General features: G+C 45.6%; 1 protein-coding gene across 1 annotated transcript in view; it reads left to right on the top strand.

Moving 5' to 3' along the window:
* LOC142577943 (uncharacterized) overlaps positions 1-17679 on the top strand; it is a 70196-nt gene extending 52517 nt beyond the window's left edge. Inside the window, exons 3-6 of the mRNA XM_075687380.1 lie at positions 9091-9141; positions 15491-15556; positions 16478-16534; positions 17420-17679. Of these exons, the coding sequence (XP_075543495.1) occupies positions 9091-9141; positions 15491-15556; positions 16478-16534; positions 17420-17670 (425 nt within the window). The 3' untranslated portion in view covers positions 17671-17679. The remainder of the gene's footprint in view (positions 1-9090; positions 9142-15490; positions 15557-16477; positions 16535-17419) is intronic.
* The last annotated feature ends 4320 nt before the right edge of the window (positions 17680-21999 follow it).

Here is a 21999-nt window from a genome sequence, read left to right as displayed (position 1 = left end):
GCGCTCCAACTCCTTTTACCCCTCTGTAAATGTTCTCGTGACTAGTGTCCCCTGCGAGGACGAAATGACCTACATAAACGTGCTGTTGTATAGCTTCTGGGAAATTTATGCCAATTAGCTATTCTGGCTCTCTTGCTAGGCTACTGAACATTATCTTCGTCTTCTACGTAATAATCTCCAAGCACAGTCTTACACTTTTTTCTAGCTGGAGGGAGAGAGGCTTTCATACATTGGTGTTTCTTGATCAGACCTGTCGTCTCCTGCAATAGCTTACTGGCATCCTGTCTTACGGAGTTACCAACGACTTCTTTGCACACTCCTTAATGGTGCCCGTAAGATTGTCGTTCATTGCTTCAACACTAAGGTCCTCTTCCTGAGTTAAAGCCGAAAACCTTTTCCGTTGCTTTATCCGGAATTCCTCTATTTTGCCCCTTACCACTAACTCATTGATCGGCTTCTTATGTACCAGTTTCTTCCGTTCCATTCTCAAGTCTAGGCTAATTCGAGTTCTTACCATCCTATGGTCACTGCAGCGCACGTTACCAGGCACGTCCACATCTTGTATGATGCCAGGGTTAGCGCAGAGTATAAGGTCTATTTCATTTCTAGTTTCGCCATTCGGGCTCTCCGACGTCCACTTTCGCCTATCCCGCTTGCGGAAGAAGGTATTCATCATCCGCATGCTATTCTGTTCTGCAAAGTCTACTAATAGCTCTCCCCTGCTATTCCTAGTGCCTATGCCATATTCCCCCACTGACTTGTCTCCAGCCTGCTTCTTGCCTACCTTTGCATTGAAGTCGCCCATCAGTATAGTGTATTTAGTTTTCACTCTACCCGTCGCCGATTCCACGTCTTCATAGAAGCTTTCGACTTCCTGGTCATCATGGTAGGACCTTCAATTTGCACCTCTTATCAAGTTTCACAACAACACCTGCCACCCTCTCGTTGATGCTATAATATGTTATGTTGTATGTATGTATGTTACCAGCTATATTCTTATTAATCAGGAATCCAACTCCTAGTTCTCGTCTCTCCGCTAAGCCCCGGTAGCACAGCACGTACCCGCTTTTTAGCACTGTATATGCATCTTTTGTCCTCCTAACTTCACTGAGCCCTATGATATCTTATTTGCTGCCCTCTAATTCCTCCAAGAGCACTGCTAGACTCGCCTCACTAGATAACGTTCTACCGTTAAACGTTTCCAGGTTCAGATTCCAATGGCGGCCTGTCCGGACTTTTTGGGTTGAGGTCGTCGAAAATTCTTCCAACTGATTTCCAGAGTTTATGAACAGAAGAAAGCAGTCTCCAAACCGCAAATCGCGGAAGTATATGACATTGACCCTCAATCCCAACATTTCCCTGTATTATCTGTTGCATACTTTTAAGCATCCTGTGAATAACCTGAGACCTGAGTCCTTGTGTCACCATGCCCGGCCCCTTTTTGATGGAAAATCAAGGTATCCTTGGACTATTCATAAATATTTCATACGATATTCATTTATTGTTGCTGCATCCCTTCGCTACGCCATGTCTCCCTGAATGGTCGTATCTCCACTGTATTGAGTGCCTTGTCATAATCAATGAAAGTCATAAGAAGAGGCAGGTTCTAGTACGCACATTTCTAAATAGTGTTAGTATAGAATGGATATGATGCATAGTAGAACGTGCCTGCCAGAAACCATCCAATTATATGTGTGGGTTTAGGTCAATGATTGCCCTGATTTATTAGAAATTACTTTCGATTGCATTTTGTGCAATTCTGAAATCAAAGTTGTCCTAAAGCTATTCAAATCGGAAACTTGTGCATTCCGATTGAGTAGTATATTATTGCTATTCTTCCAATCCTCTCGCATGTTTGAATTCTTGAGGCATTACGAACAAAGCGTATAGATAATCATTTCGAGCATATTATCTCCTCATTCGTTGATCAAATGGACTGGATAAGTTCAGAGCAATTCTTCCGTCAGTTAGGGCTGTTGAGTGGCGCACTATATTGTCTCGCTGATTTTTATTGTTTTTATGTGTATTGTTATTGGGAGAGCAAACTTATTTGGTGCCTTGGCGTCGTACCTCCGACTTAAATGCCGGCCTTAAAGAATAGCCTACTTACGGTCGTATTTATTGTCACTATGCTACCTTCATCTTTTTGTTTTTAGGTCGGATAGTTCTTCGAGATCACGTGGCCGATGTCATATTAGCTTTTTTTTATTCCTTCCACCTTATCCTGCTCCCGCTTGAGTAATTTGACTGTTTCGTCATATCAGCAGCAATGCTTTACTGATCTAACAAGTATTGACGGTAAACTTCTTTTTACCAATTTCAAGCTACACACACAATGATTATGATTATCCAGTTCTGTGCAAGCCCGCGCTGTAGAGGAATGTTTCGCGTGTGCTGCGTGCTGTCAATATTGTTTCTTCGCGTGGCAGTGTGCTTGCCTTCTGGTTAGGTTGAACGGTATGAGTACCTCTATATAAAGGTATTGGCCTTGGGTTCATAGTCAGCCCAGGTTATTTCTTTAAACTGCCAAGGTTTTTTATGAGAAACCCATCAATATTTCGTTTGTATCTTCATGATCTAAGTTCCGACGATGACGATTGTCACGCGAACAAAGGATTAAGAACAGGAGACTATTTACAAAGGATATTTACAACCAGTTCAGCCGACAGGTCGAGAGCCAGAGAGCGTTCGTCGTCTTCAATGGGGCGGCCTCGTGCATCTTCCTCAAGAAGCACGCAATATGCATGTATCATTATCCCCGACGGCTGAATCCCCGTCACTGTACATTTAAATATTGGTGATAACAGGAGAGTAATATGGTTTGAGGCACGCGACATACACAACGTCAGTGGAATTCGAGGCAGGTGAGGTACTGGCACCGACTGGCGCGATTTCCTACGTAACTGGCGTCACGGTACACAGCACTCGATATGGGCCTGTGTACCGAGATAGGAGTTTGTCTGACAGGCCAACGCGATGAGTCGGGGACCACAGAAGTACCAGAGATACAGGCGAAAAGTGGACGTCTCTGTGTTGGACATCGAACAAATGCAGTTGTTTCTCTCGGGAGGTCAAGGTGCGAGCGCGGGCAATTTTGCGGGCTTGCGCAAGACGTGGATGGAGGGAAAGGGCCAAATAAGTCCAAGCCAACGCGAAAGAATGGCCCCGAAGGAATGTAGAGCAGTTGAACGCACTGGCAGGGAGCGTCGATGGTATTTTTCGGCGCTGGCATTTCTCACAAGCCGCAACGTATTTCCGGATGGAGCGGGCAATCCCTGGCCAAACGAAGCATCGGCGAATCCGGTCGTAGGTGCGGGAGTCCCTAAAGTGACCTGTCGTTGGTAAATCTTGAAGTTCTTCGAGAACAGCTGACCGGAGGTGCTTGGGAATGACGAGGAGTAAAGCAGGATCGTCGGGGCGTACATTGTGACCGTATAATGCACTATCTCGGAAAACAAACAGGTGAAGGGACGAATCAGAAGGCGAAGATTCCAAGCCATCAATTGTGGCGCGCAAGGTGGCATCACGATGTTGCTCGTACGCGACGTGTAGCACCTGAGAAACGGAGAAGACGCAAGCGCCGGCATCGCGGCCAGGGGCGGCGGGTGGTTCGTCCCCTTGATAGCGTGATAAACAGTCGGCGTCTTGACCTAATCGGCCCGACTTGTACAGAACTGCTTAAGAATATTATCGCAGCCGCATAGTCCAGCGACCAAGCCCACCGGTAGCATCCTTGAGTGAGGAAAGCCAGCAGAGCGCATCGTAGTCCATGATTACCGAGAAGTGCGTGCCATAAAAGCACGGGCGGAATTTGGAAACCGCCCAGACGAGAGGAAGGCATCCACGGTCTGTAATCTAATGGCTGCGCTGCACTGAGGTGAGGAGGCAGCTAGCGTAGGTGATGACACGATGTTAACCATATTGGTGCTGGGTTAAGACTGATCCGATACCGTGATCACTGACGTCGGTACGCATCTCTGTATGAGAGGACGGGTCAGAGTGGGCTAGTATAGGTGGCTTCGTGAGAATGTTCGTGAGGTGGGCAAACGCGGCACTCTGTGCGGGGCCCTACGTAACCGTCACGTCCTTCTTCAGAAGAGCAGTAAATGGTCGGGCAATCGTTGCGAAGTCTTTAACGAAGTGTCGGAAGTAGGAGCAGAGTCATGCAAAACTTCCGACAACTTTGACAGACTTAGGTAGGGGAAAATACGTGACAGAACGAATTTTCGCCTGGTCTGGTTCACTACCGGAAGCGTTGGCGAAGTGGCCTTGCAGTATAATCTGCCTGCGACAGAAGGGACACTTCGATTAAATTAGTTGGGGACTAGCGTCACGGAAGACTTGAAAAACAGCTGATAAGCGCTCAAGGTGTGTTTCAAATGTAGGCGAAACTACGAGAACGTCGTCTGGGTAGCAAAGGCATGCTGCCTATATGCACCCTTGAAGCAAAGAGTGCATCATATGTTCGAACGTTGCTGGGACGTGGCATTGACCGAATGGCATAACATTTAATTGATATAGCCCATCAAGGGTGACGAACGCGGTCTTGTCTTGGTCTTTTTCACCCACAGAAACTTGCCAACAACCAGACCAAAGGCCTATTGATTAAAAGTAGTTGGCACCCTGGAGACAACGAGGCTGTTGTCAATGCGAGGCAAGAGATAGACGTCTTTCTTCGTAATGCGGTTTAGATGACGATGATCTACGCAGAAACGCCATATGCCATCTTTCTTTTTAACAAGCAGCACGGGCTACGCCAAAGGGCTCGACGGAGATTCAACAATGCTTTGGCAAGCATCTTGTTCGCTTCATCTTGAATAACCTTATGCTCGGGAGCAGAAACTCGAGATGGCCGGCAATGAGTAGGACTGGCATCACTAGTATTGGTGTGATGCTTAACAACAGAAGTCTGGCCCAAGTGGCGATTGTTGAAGTCGAAGATGTATTAGGAAACCAAAAGGTGATACTGAGCTGCTGCTTGTTCAGGCAATACGTCCGCAGCAATCAGGGGACGAAATGTTGCGGCAGGGCAAATAGCATCCTGTGGACATGGTGAAGGATCTGAGCAGACGTCTACTGCAAACATCGTGACGTGGTGATGTCCTATAGCACACAGCGTTGCAACCGATATGCTTTGGGGTACAAATTCCTCTGTGAGGCCAAAAACTGACAAGTGACGACGGAGAGGCATGTCCGGTTATCAGTGGCGGTGACGACGGAGTGGGACACAGTGATATCACGCATCGAAAGGATATCAGGAACAAGTGTGGCGACGTAATCACCCCCGCGCACAGGAAAACATGATAGTAAATTGACGAAAGTCAATACTTTAGGCGGCATGCGGATGAAGGCGATTGTACTAAAGTTGCTCGGCAGTGCGGCATGAATATGCGTGTGTAGAGAAAGTTCGAGTCAAAGGGTACCGGCACAACAGTCGATCAAAGCTCAATGCGCCGTAAGAAAGTCGAGTCCAAAGATTATGTCATGGGGACAATTGGTCAGCATTGTAAAAAGAACAAGAACGTGGCGGTCGGCGATACCTATAAGGGAAGCACACATTCCAGTGACGTCAAAAGTGCTGCCAACGGCCACGCGTACGGCTCGTGTAGTAAAAGGTGTGAGAACCTTCCTCAGTCGACGATGGAGGTTACAGCTTATTGTAGAGACCTGGTCTCCAGTACCCTTTAACGCCGTCAAAGGGACACCGTCGACGTGACAATCAAGTAAGCTTTCGTTCGTTGGGAGCGTCAATGGAGGATTTCCACACGACGAAGATAATGCTCCACTACTCCCAGGAGCTGCATGGCTAGTTTTTCGTTCGGGAAGGTCCATATTTGGTCATCGATGAAAAGCGACTTGGCTTGGGCGACTGGGACCGATGGCGCTTAAGTGACAGAGAGCGAGCAGGACGACATTCATCGACGGATACGTCAGAGGTAGGAGGCATATGGACGAGGAGACGGGGAAAAGGAGCTCGAATACGGCCATGTCCAGGAAGTGCGGCAGTGGCGAGCCACCTGGCCAATAGGAAGGCATTGGCGACGTGGACAACCCTTCCGCCACTCGGAAGGGTTGCGGCATCTTTGAGGGGAAAATAGATCGTGTGAGGCATAACTGTCGGCACTGGCTGGGCGTCAGGTCGGGAGACGGAGCAGGCAGCAGAAAAACCTAGGTTTGAAAATTCTTGCCGCACAACTGCCTGAATGAGATAGATCGCTGTGGCTGGATGGTCAATCGTGGAGCCAAGTGGGCGTGGATAGAACGGCACAGGACTTGCAGCCTCTAGCTGGCGGCGAACAATACGTGTGCTCATTTAAGGATGGTGAAGCGCTAAGCTCCACGCAAGACGATGTCGCAGCCGTCTTAGGAAGCCGGGAGAACTGCTGAATATGCGGCCGCTTTAGGCAAGCCCAAAGCGGCGGCATTCCTTGACAATTGCGTCGATGGTGGACACATTGTTGAAGACCAACAAGTTGAACACGTCGTCCGCGATCCCTTTGAGTACGTAGTACGTAGCCGAATTTGTCAACCTCGGCAACTTGGTCGTCGACTTTCGCTCAAAGAACGAGCACGTCTTGTATGTACGAGACATACGATTCAGTAAGACTGAACTCAGGTAGCAAGCTCTTTTCTAGCAGCCACCTGCGGGCGGTGGTATTTCCAAAGAGGTCGCTGAGCCTCTCCTTGAAAGCATCCAACCTACAGATCTCGTCCTCGTGTATACAGAACCAGGCACAAGGAGTTCATCCCAAGTAGAATAGGACATTCGCTAGCATAATGGTACGGTCCCACTGGTTCTTTCGGCTAACAGGCTCATACAGGCTGAGCCACTCCTCAACGTTTACATTATCGTCGTTGGAGAATTTGCCAGGATCGCGGGGATTGGTAACCGTAGCGTACATCCTTGTCGGGGTCGCAGGAGTAGAAGCAGACCAGGTTTCGTCACCGGGAGCCAGGGCGGAAAGCAGGACGGTGCGGCTGCTGCGGAGCTCCGTGTCGAGGATGGCGGACGGCACCCTCCACCAGACTGTTAGGCGAACGAAGGATGAAGAACTGGAGACGTTTTAAAAAGAATATTTACAAAGGAGAACTGCAGCGCTGCCCAGTTCAGCGGACAGCTCGATAGCCACATAGCATTTGTTGTCTTAGCCGTGGCGCCAGCGTGCATCGTCCACAAGGAGCACGCATTATGCATATGTCAATATTTTTGGTTTCGTGGACTTTCCTCCATATTGCGAACTTCTCCAGGACTAATTTGCTATATTTAGCTGCAATTTCTTTTACCATATTCATCTATCTGGCACACATAATTTGTTTTATTGCGCATTATTAAGATATAAAGCGATCACTAATCTGGGCTGGGCTGTTGGTTTTCCGTATATAACACTTTGCTTTAGAGAGGAGTACGACTGATCTAAAATACATGTTCAGCAACGCAGCAACAGTAGATGCAGCAGCAATTGCACAGTGCAATGAAGACGTAATGGATGCTTCATTTTATATATTCAGAGGCCTTAGTTATCTAATGGGTGAGACAGTACCAGCCACCTTAAGCTAAATGCAGTAAAGAGGAAACACAACACTGTAAAACAGCAGGTCCAACAGCAGTGGCCAAAGTTGTCGATTTCTTTCACCATACTCGCCTGCTTCGTTTGCGGATTCTCTATAGCCGTCGTTTAAGTTTACCAACCTCTAATGCAGTGGCCCGCTGTTGTGTAGGCCACTAAAGCGCCACAACGCAATCCTCTTCTGAATTCCACCTCTCCAAGTCATGCTTTCAAAAAGTTTTCTTCATAAATACAGACCAGAGTGTCAAAATAATTCGTGTGAACACATCATAACAATTCGACTGCATCGCTGCAGATCAATGGCTGGACTACAGTCATCTTCCAAACAAACTTGACTTCGCGAATAGAATTATGATTACAAAGGACAAGGACTGTGCCTTTATCAGCAAGATACTAAAGACCAACGAGGCAAAGTCTTCCCAAATTAGCAAGTAAATCTCCATAAGGTACCATATCGGAGGCACTAAAGTCCCAACTGTTTAACTTTAAACAGGACAAACACCAATATCAGTGGTGTTTGTACTTGTGTTATAGAAAATGCGACAAAAATTATATGTTCAACTGTCAATCCAAGAACTGAATGTGAAGAGAAGGGTTACTGGCTAGTATCGCGAGGGCAACGGCATAGCTCTCAAAAGGACTTTCATAAAGAATCGATACTCTTCAAGGCAACCTTTGTGACCGCTGAAAAGTTAGAAGGCTACAGCGTAGCTCTTGCCCGCTGCTACAAGCAGGCAGCCGCGTCACGCTGTTTACTAGAGCATTGTGCACCGGCTTATGGCTACGATGACAAATGCAACTGAAATGAAAAAGAACGCATGTCGCGGCTGCTCTCTCAAGGATTACTCACGCTAGGCCGACCCGACACCGACTTCGGTCGGCAGAATGTGGGCAACAGCGTTTTTTTTCCTTCGTGTTGGCACCTCTGACACACTGTACCGATGCGGACAACCTGCCAATGGTCAGCAAACAGCTCGGCGTCGATATAGTGTGACAGTGGCGCCGACGAGAAAGTAAAGGAAGCTGGCGCCGACAGTAGGCAGACCGAAATCGATGCCGGTTGGCCTAGTATGAATGGGCCTTTAGCAGACGTAGCCAACACCTACCCATCGCCTTGTCACTTTTTCGTGGTCACCAAGTTAGCAAGTTAGTAGCATTAGTTGTTTTAAACCCTTTTCAGCGTGCTGCTGTCACGCGCGCAAGACGCGAGTACTCGCTGTCACTATGTCATTACTTTTTTATGCTTCTTTCGCGCCGCTACATTGTAACGCGGTAATAATAATTGGGGTAACCTAACAAGTTGAAAACTTGATTTCCAGGTTTGCGAATGCGACCCGCAATTTGACATTTGTGCATGTTTTCGCAGGTATGTGAGTGAATCTAAAGTTCGCGCATTGATATTTGACTACATAACTAATCAATTATAAGGAAAATTTCACCAGAGTGCTCTAGGTCACTGGTAGCAAAAAATGTATGCTTATGTGCATGTGGATGATCTTTCATTTCTTTTCCTTTTTGGCAGGCGAATTCACACACCTGTTCGGCCATCTAGGTGGAGAATTGCTCGAACTCAGTAAGTTGTGTGGTTTATAGCGGAGGCACCGCGTTCTGTTTGAAAGCAGGCATGACGTGAGGTGGCATGGCGTGCCTCCTAATTAGGTCGTGATTTTGACACGTAAAACCCCATAATGCCTTTTTTTAACCGAAGCATACCTGGAGCACACCTTACTCGTATCCCACTCTCATACAGATCAGCATATGGAAACGAAAGTGCTTTTTGCCATTCTACAGGTAAAATCGGTACCATGTAAGTGCGTCACGCAATAATCATCGCCTGAATTTTCGAATGACGCCGTTTAGTCCTTTAGTGCATACCTAATAGCGAGGAATGTAGGCATAGAATGACCGGAAAGCTTGGCGTTAATAAATGAATTTAACTTTTGATGATGTTATATTTTGACGAGCTTTGATGCCGCCGCAGCTCTGACGGTTCAGTTTCGCCACATATGCCCTCACCGTAGCGTCCGTTATGTCTATTACGCCTAGTAAACTGCGGGTTAGTGTCTGAGCTACTCAGCAACACTTACCTCGCATGCTTGCTACCAATGTGATCGTTTCGCCCTTCGGCCGAAGCTGTCATTAATAAAGAACTGTGCGCATTTAGGGACTTGTATTTGTGGATGTGAAACAACTTAGACAACACGTTTCACATTTCTTAAGCATTCGTTCGTCGCCAACTAAAATACGCGTCAACCATTTAGTTCCTGCTTTGTGCTTACCTAATTAATTCCCTTGGACTGGTTCAAAGTCCCGCCGCACGTTTTATTTTCGGAAACTACAGCCCTTACTCGAACGCAACAAGCATCAAATCAACGCTCTTTCTTTCTAGGTCGCAGCGACGGAGAACGAACACCCAAGATTGTCACGGTGTCAATCATTCAATTCAGTCTCTTGTACAGCCTTAACTCCCCGTATGTCGTTTATGCAACCTAATTTCTGGTTGAACTGTCCCATTTAATTCATTCGCTTTGATACAGGAAATAATTCACTATAATGGTCTTCCGGACCACATCATGCGCATCAGTGATTAAACTGGTTTTAGGGCCCAAGTAACGGCTATATTTTTTTCAAATTACCAAAATCATTAACTAGTACGCAATGAAGTTTTTACATTTCAGTGATCAGTAAAAAAGCAGTCGATAAACATTGTATAATGACGTTACCCATGCTCCTGAGATTACCACTATCCATGTTCTCTACCTCACACAATGCTCCGATGCTGTAGTCTGCGAAACAGCGTGAATAAACAGATAAATAATTTATTGATTGTTTAATAAATATTTCTGCTGAAAAAATAATCAAGCGATTTAACCTAAACGGACTAGTCGCCCTTTCCATGATGTACTTTTATAGTAATATCCGTAAGATTTCGCTACGACGATTCCGTCATTAGAATTCTCGGGAGGAGCGTCAGGCGTGAAAGTGCGATCACGCAACACTTATACGAAATGGTACTCGAATTCAATTCATTTTGGCATGTACCCAAAATTGAATAAAAAATATACATAGGGGAACTGTGTTTTCACAAACACCAGGCTAACATATGCCTCGTAAAGTACGACCACTTATAATACCTTAAATGACACCACAGACTTTAGCGAACTCCGAGGTTTGCCAATGCCTCACTTCATTATATTATATTATATTATATTATATTATATTATATTATATTATATTATATTATATTATATTATATTATATTATATTATATTATATTATATATAAGAAACGATGACGCGAGGCATGCTGATCACGATGCCCATCAATTTGTAACATGGCAGTAACATATTGGTATCATACGAACTTTCCCTCGTGGAATAATCGCGCGCCTGGCCCCGCGGGAATTTTACGCGACGGGGCATATTTGGTTTCAAGCGTGAAAGGCGCATTAACTTTGCCCCGCGGCAAAGAAGGAACCAACGAAGCGGTAATTTACAAAACGTGGATTCCTGGAAAACTTCTCAACGCGGAAAGAACTGCCTAAGGAATTTGTTGCAAAGGCGAGGAGCGGCGCAGAGGTATCCATAGTAAAACCTTGTCTCCAGGGGGTGAAATTCACTTCTCAGCGTCACTTGCGACCATCCCTCGAGATGCCGGCGTTAAATTGAGCGAGGCGAGCAACAAGGTGTTCGGGGGAACAGAGCTTCGTAATGGTACGGGAGCCGAGAAGAAAGATAAGTCCAGGACGAAACTTGGTCAGCGGCCTTAAAGACGACTAAAAAAAAGAGGAGAAAATCTGGTTCTGCGTTCTGTAACCGTATTCTATGCGAAACTAAGAAACGACAGAGTCGCATCACGGTTCTTGAGGCCTGGACAAATGTGCGTTCCAATTCAGTGAGAGAGTGCGCAATGAGAACGTTCTGTCAACTTATGCACGGTGCATGAGGCGAGCAAACCTTCGGCTTGAATAGAAGAAACGAAGGTCAACCCATCTTCGCGAAGAGAACGCGTGGAGATCGCTGGCGTTATACAAAGGCCAGGGTACGATGCCCGCTGATAGTTTTTGAGTGACCAATGTTGGCACATTATTTAGGAGCGTACCCGCGCCTCTTACCCTGCTGGTGCAGTTGACAGTACCGGGAGATGTGCCTTCTATAGCCACAGTAATAACAAGCAGTGCGAGTAGTACTCCGCGCGGAGTAACGCTCCTGTGGATGTTCTGCTGGTGATAGTGAAGCCACAGGTGTGTGACCGGCTGGTGTAGGTGCAGGCGTGATAGCGCATGTGGACAGTGCGGCAACGTCAGCATGTGTATAGAAACAGGACCACCACCGTAATCATCTGAACCCGCGAAACACAAAGCCGATGCAGTCTCCTCACAATGATGTTGCTCAACAGAACCTTTAGTTCGGGTGCTACTGTCTAAATACCTGTAACAGACCAAATCGCCTTTCTCGGCAACCAGTGCACCAAACTTGGTCAGATTTGTTGCATTTAAAAGAAAATCGACGAATCTAGTCACTGTTGCCTTCGTATATTTTATTTAGGTCGTCAATCGTTTATTAAAAATTGGGAAAAATCGCAGATTTTCATACAGCGAAACTCATGTTTACAACTCCGTAACTCAGTAATGAAAGGTGACCTCACAATGCCGTGAATTGCATAAGATAGTACATCTAAAGCGGACCAAATTGATATGTTACACATGATTTTGAAAAAAAAATTTGTAATATGAAAACACAGCTTTTGTAGAATCCTTGTGTCATGATCATCATCATCAGCGTGGTTACGCCCCCTGCAGGGCAAAGGCCTCTCCCATACTTCTCCAGCTACACCGGGCATGTACTAATTGCGGCCATGTGGGCGCTGCAAAGTTCTTAATCTTATCCGCCCACCTGACTTTCTGCCGCCCCCTGCTACGTTTCCCTTCCCTTGGAATTCAGTGCGTAACCCTTAAAAAACATCGATTATCTTCCCTCCTCATTACATGTCCTGCCCATGTCCATTTCCTTTTCTTGATTTCAGCTACGATGTCATTAACTCTCGTTTGTTCCCTCACCCAATCTGCTCTTTTCTTAAGCTTTTACGTTACAGCCATCATTATTTTTTTCATAGCTCGTTGCGTCGTCCTCAATTTAAGTAGAACCCTCTTCGTAAGCCTCCAGTTTTCTGCCCCATACTCGAGCACTGGTAAGACACAGGTGTTATAAACTTTTGTTTTGAGGGATAATGACAACCTGGTGTTCATTATCTGAGAATGCCTGCCGAAGGCACCCCAGCCCATTCTTATTCTTCTGATTATTTTACTCTCATGACCCGGATCCGCGGTCACTACCTGCCCTACGTAGATGTATTCCCTTACTACTTCCAGTGCCTCGCTACATATCGTAAACAGTTGCGCTCTCCCCGAGACTGTTAAAAATTACTTTAGTTTTCTTCAGATTAATTTTTAGACCCACCCTTCTACTTTGCCTCTCCAGGTCAGTGAGCATGCATTGCAATCGGTCCCCTGAGTTACTAAGCAAGGCAATATCATCAGCGAATCGCAAGTTACTAAGGTATTCTCCATTAACTCTTATCCCAAATTCTTCCCAATCCAGGTTACTGAATACCTCCTGTAAAAATGCTGCGAATAGCATTGGAGAGATCGTATCTTCCTGCATAACGCCTTGCTTTATAGGGATTTTGTTGCTTTCTTTATGGAGGACTACGGTGGCTGTGGAGCCGCTATAGACATCTTTCAGTATTTTCACATTACTTGATTCTATAATTCCTCCATGACTGCTGAGGTTTCGACTAAATCAAACGCCTTCTCGTAATCCATGAAAACTGTATATAAAGGTTGTATATATTCCGCACATTTCTCTATCACCTGATTGATAGTGCGAAGATGGTCTGTTGTTGATAAGCCTTTACGGAATCCTGCCAGGTGCTTGAGTTGACAGAAGTCTAAGGTGTTCCTGATTCTATTTGCGATTACCTTAGTAAATACTTTGTAGGCAATGGAATCCTTGTATACAACGTAACAAATTAACGTAAGACGCAAAATGACATACTGAATTGGACCGCTTTGAATGGCCTAATAGGTGGCATTTACAGAACCGCACTATCTGTTTCGATGTGGAGTTATAAAGCTGTAAACTTCGTGCTTCTATTGTATTTGAAACTTCCGATTTTTCTAAAATCCTTTCTCACAAAATTCCGGCCCTAAATCGAAATTCCGTGCCTAACAGTCACTAGAATTGAACTTGCTCTCTCAAATCCAACAAATTTAATTAAAATCGGTATAAAGGTTATCTTAGAAAAGCGTTTCTGCGTTTTACGTGTATTTGAATAGGCCCTGTCAGAATTGGGCTTGACTAAACGTTACTGTTAAGTCGGTCCAATGAGGAGAAATGCAAGCCATGGGAATAAAGGAAGAGCATCTCCTGTGGTCGTGGAACTGTTCAAAAACAGCGTGACGGTTATGTGTTCATAAATCCTTGGCCGTTGGTAGACGAATGTCCTGCGTAACTGCGTACGGCGTGCAGACGAATGGATGGCTGTGAAGCCATGGGCAAATAGTTGCGGCTTCCTGAACCGTAAGTTGGCCGTGATTAGCAAGAGCCCTTTACGCCTTCTATAAAAATGCGTATGGTTATGCTCTGGGACAAGACAGAGCTTACGCACTTGGCACATCGCAATTGTGTCCTAATGTAGATGGTGTAGGTGCAGGTGTGTACCGAAATTTTACGAAGCTTTTGCGTAAATGTCGCCCAGTCATGCATATGGGGCTCGCGGCTCCAAACCAACTTTACGAACATCAGAGACGTATAAGTGGACGTTCAGCAGTTTAGAAAACTCTCCCTTTTCAGTGAAAATTGCTCACTCGGTCGAGGTTTGTGAGCCAGACCTCGAACCAAAAGCCACGTAGACTACCGACGTCACGCTGACGTCTCCTGATAGCCCACAGGGAAGGGCAAGGCCACGCAGAGACGGCGATCTCTGAGGCGCCACGGTGGTTTTAAGTGCACATAGTCGTTGACAGTGTTACTATACAACGACCCGAGTAGAGCTTCAGGAACAAATTGCGAGAGTACTTGGGGAGCAAGAAGCACCACCACAACTTATGCATCTGGGCCGCGTTTTTGTAACGATACCTTTTCCGATGGTATCCTTTTTCGCGCTTCAGTACGTGGCCAAAGAGAGGCTCCTCCTGCGTTACCAGTAGGATGAGCCGGCCGTGAATACTGGACGCTAAGAGTCACGTAGAATTGAGTGGAAGCCATCGCTAAAGGTCGCAGCCCTGAATCTTTTGCACTCGCACAGTGATTTAGAGGAACTTCGTTAATATCACCCCAAGCCGGGGGGGGGGGAGGGGGAAGGACGACGACGACTAATTCATGGCGAGCGATTTTGCAGCCTCCCTGCTTGTCATAATTTTCAACGACAGCTTGCAGCGGTAGTGTTGCAGATGCGCACCTAAACGAAACCGCTTGCGAAATGCCTCTTGCGATGAGGACAGAGCTCGAGAGTGATTATCAATTTTCCCTCCACTGCTACTGCATACACAGCTGCATGTAGAAACGTATTTTAAGAAACATGCAGAAGAATCGATTGTGCAGCGAGACTAAGGGCTATTCAACTACAGCGAAATGCCGCTATACAGCCATCCACACATACCAGTATGGTAGCAGGGCGAGGCCTTACGGTAGACGAGTCACTCGGTCAAGATGGCAGCACTCTGATACATACATGAAGTGACGTAGACACGGGCGTTGTGATGCAGGTTATCGTGGTTCCGGCTGTACTCAGGCCTAAAGCGCTCCACTCGCGCGTCTACCTAACTGTGAATATATCGTTTGGCCAAGAAACACGCTGTCTTGATAGTAGGTGTCTCATTGTACATGCGTAATCTTTCTATTTTTATTTTTTTTTCGTAGAAAGAGAACCCGAAGACCTCCAAGAAGAGGATCTGCAAGACATATATGCAATCGCAATGGGACCGGGTAAGTGCAGCGGTAACGTAACAAGGCACCCAAGTCTTGGTGAAATGTGTGATGGCAGCCACCGTGATGTTGCGATTAAGCACTCCATGAGCACTGGTACCTGCTTACCGCAGATAAGGGTGTTCTTTCTATGAATAAGCACATTTGTTAAATGCATCAGCACCGCTTTCTGCACTAATGCTGAACGTTAACGTGAATATTGAAAAAAACTAAAATTAGTTTTTAAAGAATCGCGACAACACTAGCACATAGAATGGTGGCTCCTCAACGGGAATAAGCAATTTCATTTATATTAGCTTCAATACTTGACTTTCATATGAACTGGACCAGCTATGATGGCATTTGGGTGTGTGCAGAGTGTCGCAAAGGACTCTAGCTGGGCTCAAGCCAGATCAAATGCTCCAAACCTGGAACTGACAAAGTGATTACTCACCATGCAGTGTCTCTCAGGAAGGCGTTTCAATTCAAAATGTGCAGGCAACCAGCCGAAATACGAGCCATAATACTTAGACATAGTTGGAGCTAAGACCTCAATATTTTTTCAGCTGGTAATGAACAGTGTCTCAGCAACTAGTCCTCGAAAGGCAAATTGGAGAATCAGCTTCAAATTGTGGTTGTACGAAGTACCTGTTGCCGAAGTACATGTTGTACGAATTACATGAATGCCTTCGGTTTTCTGTGTTACGCATAAAACAAAGACCCGACAGTATGGCCTTGAAACTATGTCTCACTGAGTCTTATTGTCAGAGAAAAAAACATAAAAGCTTCTTTGGTGTACGATGCGATGAAGTAATTCGAATATTCAGCTATTTCAGCTGTACTCCAAACTACTCTTGTTTATTCAGTCTCTCGAACAATCATTGTACTATCAAATATTTTTTAACGCAGCATGTCTAACGTATTCGCTTCCTTTATATTTAGTTCCAGGACCCCATGACCTTCTCCCAAACCCAAACAATAATATAACTGGATATACTGGTGAGTGCAGCTGCTACACGTTTCGCGATCATTCATAAGACGGCAACGATGTCATGGCGAACTTTTGCATGGTCATACAGCCTTGCTATCAGTTACCAAAGCGTTGTAGCTTCGTTTCGCATTCCCTTAATCTGGTTACGGTACATGTGCTCATTCACATTGAGTGAATGCAATAGATCAATAGATGCTCGTGTGCCACTAGGGCCCGGAACCTTACGTCAACATAGCACACTGCAATGCAAAAATGTATTGTAAAAGGTGGAGTTCTGAGGCTGACATCGAAGAAGAAATAGTTTGCACCTTTGCATAACTTTGATGTGGGAGTGGATATGTCGGTCTTGCAATCTTGTGGCACGCTACGCGTCAAAGCGGGAAGTAAGCCTGGTGAATGTTTCACTGTTCTTTTGGGAATGCTTTTAATATGCGACCACAAAACGCAAAATACAAGGGAGCATATTGATAAAACTTAAATTTAGTTTCACTAAATTGTGTTGTAACCTCAGAGATGTACGCAGGATAGAGAGGTATGAAAATTTGTACGCAATTCGTAGTATTGCTTACGGGGCAAAATTTGGAGTTCAGTGATGATTCCAAGTCAATTGCACACATCGATTGTACTACAAGGACACTTTCCGAGTCTCGGTCAAGCGATGCATAATACTGTCGCGTGTTGATCGACTGCTTCAAAATATTATATTATTCTGGTGGGTTCAGTGCACATAATACTAAGCGGTGCGCTAACAAAGTGCCCGGATGAAAAAAACAACTATTTACAAAAATATTGAACGGCCGTTGCAGCCGAATAGTAGATTGCGTGAAAGATTTGTGCTAGCATACACTCCTACTCTAACAATCCTGAATACTTAGTGCGCTTCATCTTCTTAGGGCCTGGAATTTCAGGTACTACAGAATTCTCAGCGAACAGCACAACTTCTCTAAAATGCGGGAAGTGCAGCTGCAAGTTTGACTGGAAAGCCGACTTTTATGGTAAAACAATTGGCTGCACTTCGGAGGTAAGAAAATTCAGCTGCACGTGCGAACGCGGTGGCTGCGGCTATGGGAAGATTGTGAAGTGCCTAAAAAATCTGGCGTCTGGAAATTGTGAGCAACATCAGCAAGAAGTCTCCTGCCTCTAATTTTCAATAAAGGCCTATTTACATAATATTGCTCGTGTGTTGTCTGTGGTTTGCTTCGACTTCATTTTGTTTTTCAAAACTAACGGATACATGCGTCGGCGTTGCTGAAAGTTACAGAAAACTACTTATCAAATTCATGGCGTGTACATTCGGAAAAAAAAACAATCTAAGAGAGAACCCAGCTCATGGTAACTGTCGGCGGCACTGCAGAAGCTGTTGAATCAGTATAGTGAGGAAACGAATTGACACCTCATTTATCATACATGTACTGCAGCGGAACTCCTCTTTGGCGGTTCTCTAAGAAGACTGGGCGCCATATAGTACCTTAATAATGCAAGTGCATTAACTTTGCTTACCATACCGATCATAATATTCAGCGGCCACAAATTTGCCGACTGTGGATCTTTGTTCGCTGTTTAGTGTCGTCTTTCTGTACCCTGGATGGAGCCGTCACATGTAATATGGAGCCCAGTACGTGGAATCCTGCTCCAGAAAAGGCAAACACAGCGCGTTTCACCAAAAGCTAGTTCATAAAATCATCTCGTGTCAACTGCCGCAAATGAGCGGGAGCTGGGATGCACTCATTTTTAAAGCCTATCTTTCTTCACCTTTTCGCCCGGTTTGCGGTATCTGTCTATTGCTCTCTTGGTGTCTAAGGACTTGATTTACTAGCTATGCGCCTGAAGAGAATACTTGGATTGCTGGCTCTGTGGTAGGCATGTGTACACGTGCAACTCCGCATGTGAACAATGTTGAACGAGCCCCCTGAATGAATGTGGGCCTCTCGGTATGTGCCCAAATTTATCTACTAGCGCAAGGGGCTGACAGTTAAGAAGCCGTTATCACAGTAGGCGAAAGGAACATGATAGAAGCAGAGCACGCATTTAATGAATGGCATTTAGCTACACAGAAGTGAAGAATGAGTAATAAAGACGTCTCGCTAATCATTTAAATAAGCTGCCCTCTTCACCGATTCCCACTTTTACGTGGAATCGGTAGTTCCTTATTTGGGATGTGATGCGAAAGTAGGTTCCTGAGGAACTCTCCCCCCAAGTCACGTGGAAGGTGGTAGTCTATGAGAACAGTAGGGATATTAGCTCTTTTTAGTGTCAGGCTGGAAATGCGACGTATGACGTGTTTCCGCGTGTGTGTATATATATATATATATATATATATATATATATATATATATATATATATATATATATATATATATATCGCAATAGCGTACGTATATATGTGCGCATCAGCCTGGTGTTGCCTTGATTGGATCTGAGACCCTTATTACCGACATTGACCTGCATTGACGAAAAGATGCTACTGATCTAGCTCACGCAACCGCGTGTCAGCCTAACGTGAACGCTTATCATTAGCAACGGCACTAAGAGCACTCTGGCTTTTTGTAATTTTCTTTCAGTACGAATGGTTGTGTATAAGCAGGTGCATGTAAGCGCCGTGTTATCGTCAGGAATCTCTGCCACACCAATAAATTTAGCTGCTTTATTAAGATTGCCTTTGGATATGCTGTTCTGATTTTGCTGTGCTCTCGTTTGCTTTACATGCAGGGGCTGTTTGATCTGCATTCTCAGAAAAAAAGCAGCCGAGAAAGTGTGTTTCGGAGCGAAATAGCAGGTTGTTGCCAAATGGAGAGACGGCTGTATAAGGCAGGGCACACATTACTCTGACCGTCTCCATTTGCAGTAGACATGCAATGGAAAAACGCACATGTCCCGTGCACTGGGGGTACATTAAAGATACCCAGCCGATCAAATTTATTTCGGAGCCCCCCATTACCTCATTATTAGATCGTGGTTTTGGTACTTAAAACCCAACAATCCTTAAATTGAATTAACTACAGACATTGCAAAGTGCGGTCTTAAACTCACGTTGCACATACAGTTCTGCGTAACCGTGGTAACGCCTCACATGTGCGTGCCCTATCAGGAGCTGTCAATATATAAGCAAGGCAGAAATAAACAACGAGGTCTCTTGCTCTGCATCTGTCAAATGACGCGCCTGAGTCTGCTTTTAGGTACGGCATGCCCTAGACTCGACATAGTATCAAAAATGGGATATGGGTTAGTGTTCTTCTTCCAAGTGTTTTGGGGGCGTTTATCGGGGCACTTGACTGAAACCGGTTTGACCAATTCACACTCCGTCATCATCACTCTCCCATCCGGCCGCCGTATTGGCAATTCAACCACCGCGAAACTTCACCTTCGACCGCAAGTCGGAGTCGCCCGAAGGGGCTCAGGAGTTCAACGACTGCCGATACGCCACGTGCCCGAACGAGAGGTCAAAATTGCAAGTCCGGAAACTGCTCTATACCATGGGCAGAAAAGCCAGGAAAATCTTCAGAACGTTTGGTCTCTCGAAAGAAGAGTAAAAAAAATCTACGAAGCTCTCTACAAGAACTACTCTGCCCACTTCGTGGCAAGAAAGAACATGGCGTATGTATAAGCCTGTTTCAGCAGCAGGCACCACGAGCCCGAAGATAAGGTTGACGAATTCGTAACCACGCTGAAATCTTTGCAGACTGCTGCGGTTTTGCTGCATTCCGCACACGGTTGATCCGGGAGAGCTTTGTCGTGGAACTTTCCAGATGCCGCGCCATTGGGCACCCCCAAAGTGGACTCGTGTCTTCCTCTAGAAACACCGCTGGCGAATGTTCGACTGGACCACGCTGTTCAGCGACAACAACGGGAACTACGTCCTCCGCGCCGACGGTAGAGGAAGTCGGGGCTGTAGCTCAAAGGACGACACCTAGCGTTTCGACCTCTAGTGGAAGCAACGTTCGCCAACCTCCATCTCGCCTGGTGCAGCTAAATCAACAAGACTTGCAGCAGTGCCAATTTTGAGGACGTTCGTAGCATCCAAGGGTCAAGTGGCATACTCAGCCAGTGCAGTGTAACAGTCGTAAGGTCAAAGGCCGCCAAGGCCGCTATCTTGTACACGTTCGAAAAGCCGACTTTCGATTTTGCCTTGTCGATTGTCCAGGCCGCGATATCGGCGCAGCCTGGACAATCGCGCGAGGCGAAATTGAACGTCGGCTTTTCGAACGTGTGCAAGATAGCGGCCTTGGTTGCGGTTTGCGGAAACAGCCCCGAAAGCCGTGAGACAAGAATTTCTGCACAAAATTCAGAACAAGAAACTTTGTTTGAATAGTAAACGGTACAAAGGCGGGATTCGGGAAATAACGATAGCTGGGGCATAGGTGATACCTAACGCTGATTCCTGTTATTGATTCCGGTGATGGCTAAGATTGAGTTACTAGTCTCTGGAAAGGACGTTGTTTCTGGTGACAAAGCTAAAGTGGAATGCTTTAATCAGTGTTTTGCTTCCGTGTTTTCAACTTTCATGTCAAGCAACGATGACCACAGAGGTACCCCCGCGAGAACTGATAGCCCCTATGGCTGATATGAATGGCATCGTTATCAGCTCTCGTGGCATAGAACTGTTGCTTTTGACATTCAACTCTGCGAAAGGCGGAGGCTAATAACTTCTTCAAAATTTGTGCCCGACTTTTAGCTCCTTTTTTGAATATACTCTTTGAATAATCACTGGCAGAAGCTTCCCTGGCCAATGATTGGAAGACTGGTGCAGTAGTTCCGGTCCATAAATCTGGTCCGCGAAGCGACGTAGGTAATAATCGTCCTATTTTTTAACGTGTGTTGCACGCAAGATTTTAGAGCACGTTTCATATTTGAGTATTGTAGCAGTTATGAATCGGTATTTCATATTTTATCCCGTTCAACATGGCTTCAGAAAGAATTTTCCTTGCGTAACGCAGGTTATTGAATTTACACCTGATACTGCTAGTGCTACGGAAGAATGATTTGCTATGGATTGCTTGTTTATTCTTTAGAAAGGCATTCGACACTGTATCCCATACTTTGTTTCTTCAGAAACTTCATACGTACAACATTATTACAGAAGTTCTTAGATGGGTTGCCGAATACTTAAGACTGCGCAAACAGTGCGTAGTTTCGAATGGTGCTGAGTCGTCAAGAAGAGACGTCACTTCTCGCGTCCCTCAGGGCTATGTTCTTGGTCCACTTTTGTTTCTTTTATTTATCAATGATATCACTGAACGAGTCCTGTCACATGTGAGAGCGTACGCTTATGATTGCGTTTTGTACAAGTCTATTCGTTTTGAAGACCATTGCCTCATTCTACAGTGTGATCTCAGCCGCGTTGCTCAATGGTGTGCTACTGGGAACATGTGTTTCATTTCAGCTAAGACACTTTTCATATCATTAACAAGAAAAAACACATATTTGTTTGAATATACCTTAGATATTATAGCATTGTCACGAGCGTATGTGTATG

The sequence above is a fragment of the Dermacentor variabilis genome, chromosome 4 (genome assembly GCF_050947875.1).
Source record: "Dermacentor variabilis isolate Ectoservices chromosome 4, ASM5094787v1, whole genome shotgun sequence".
NCBI lineage: Eukaryota > Metazoa > Arthropoda > Arachnida > Ixodida > Ixodidae > Dermacentor > Dermacentor variabilis.
The sequence above is the reverse complement of the archived record's forward strand: the minus strand, read 5'-3'. Positions and strand labels throughout refer to the sequence as shown.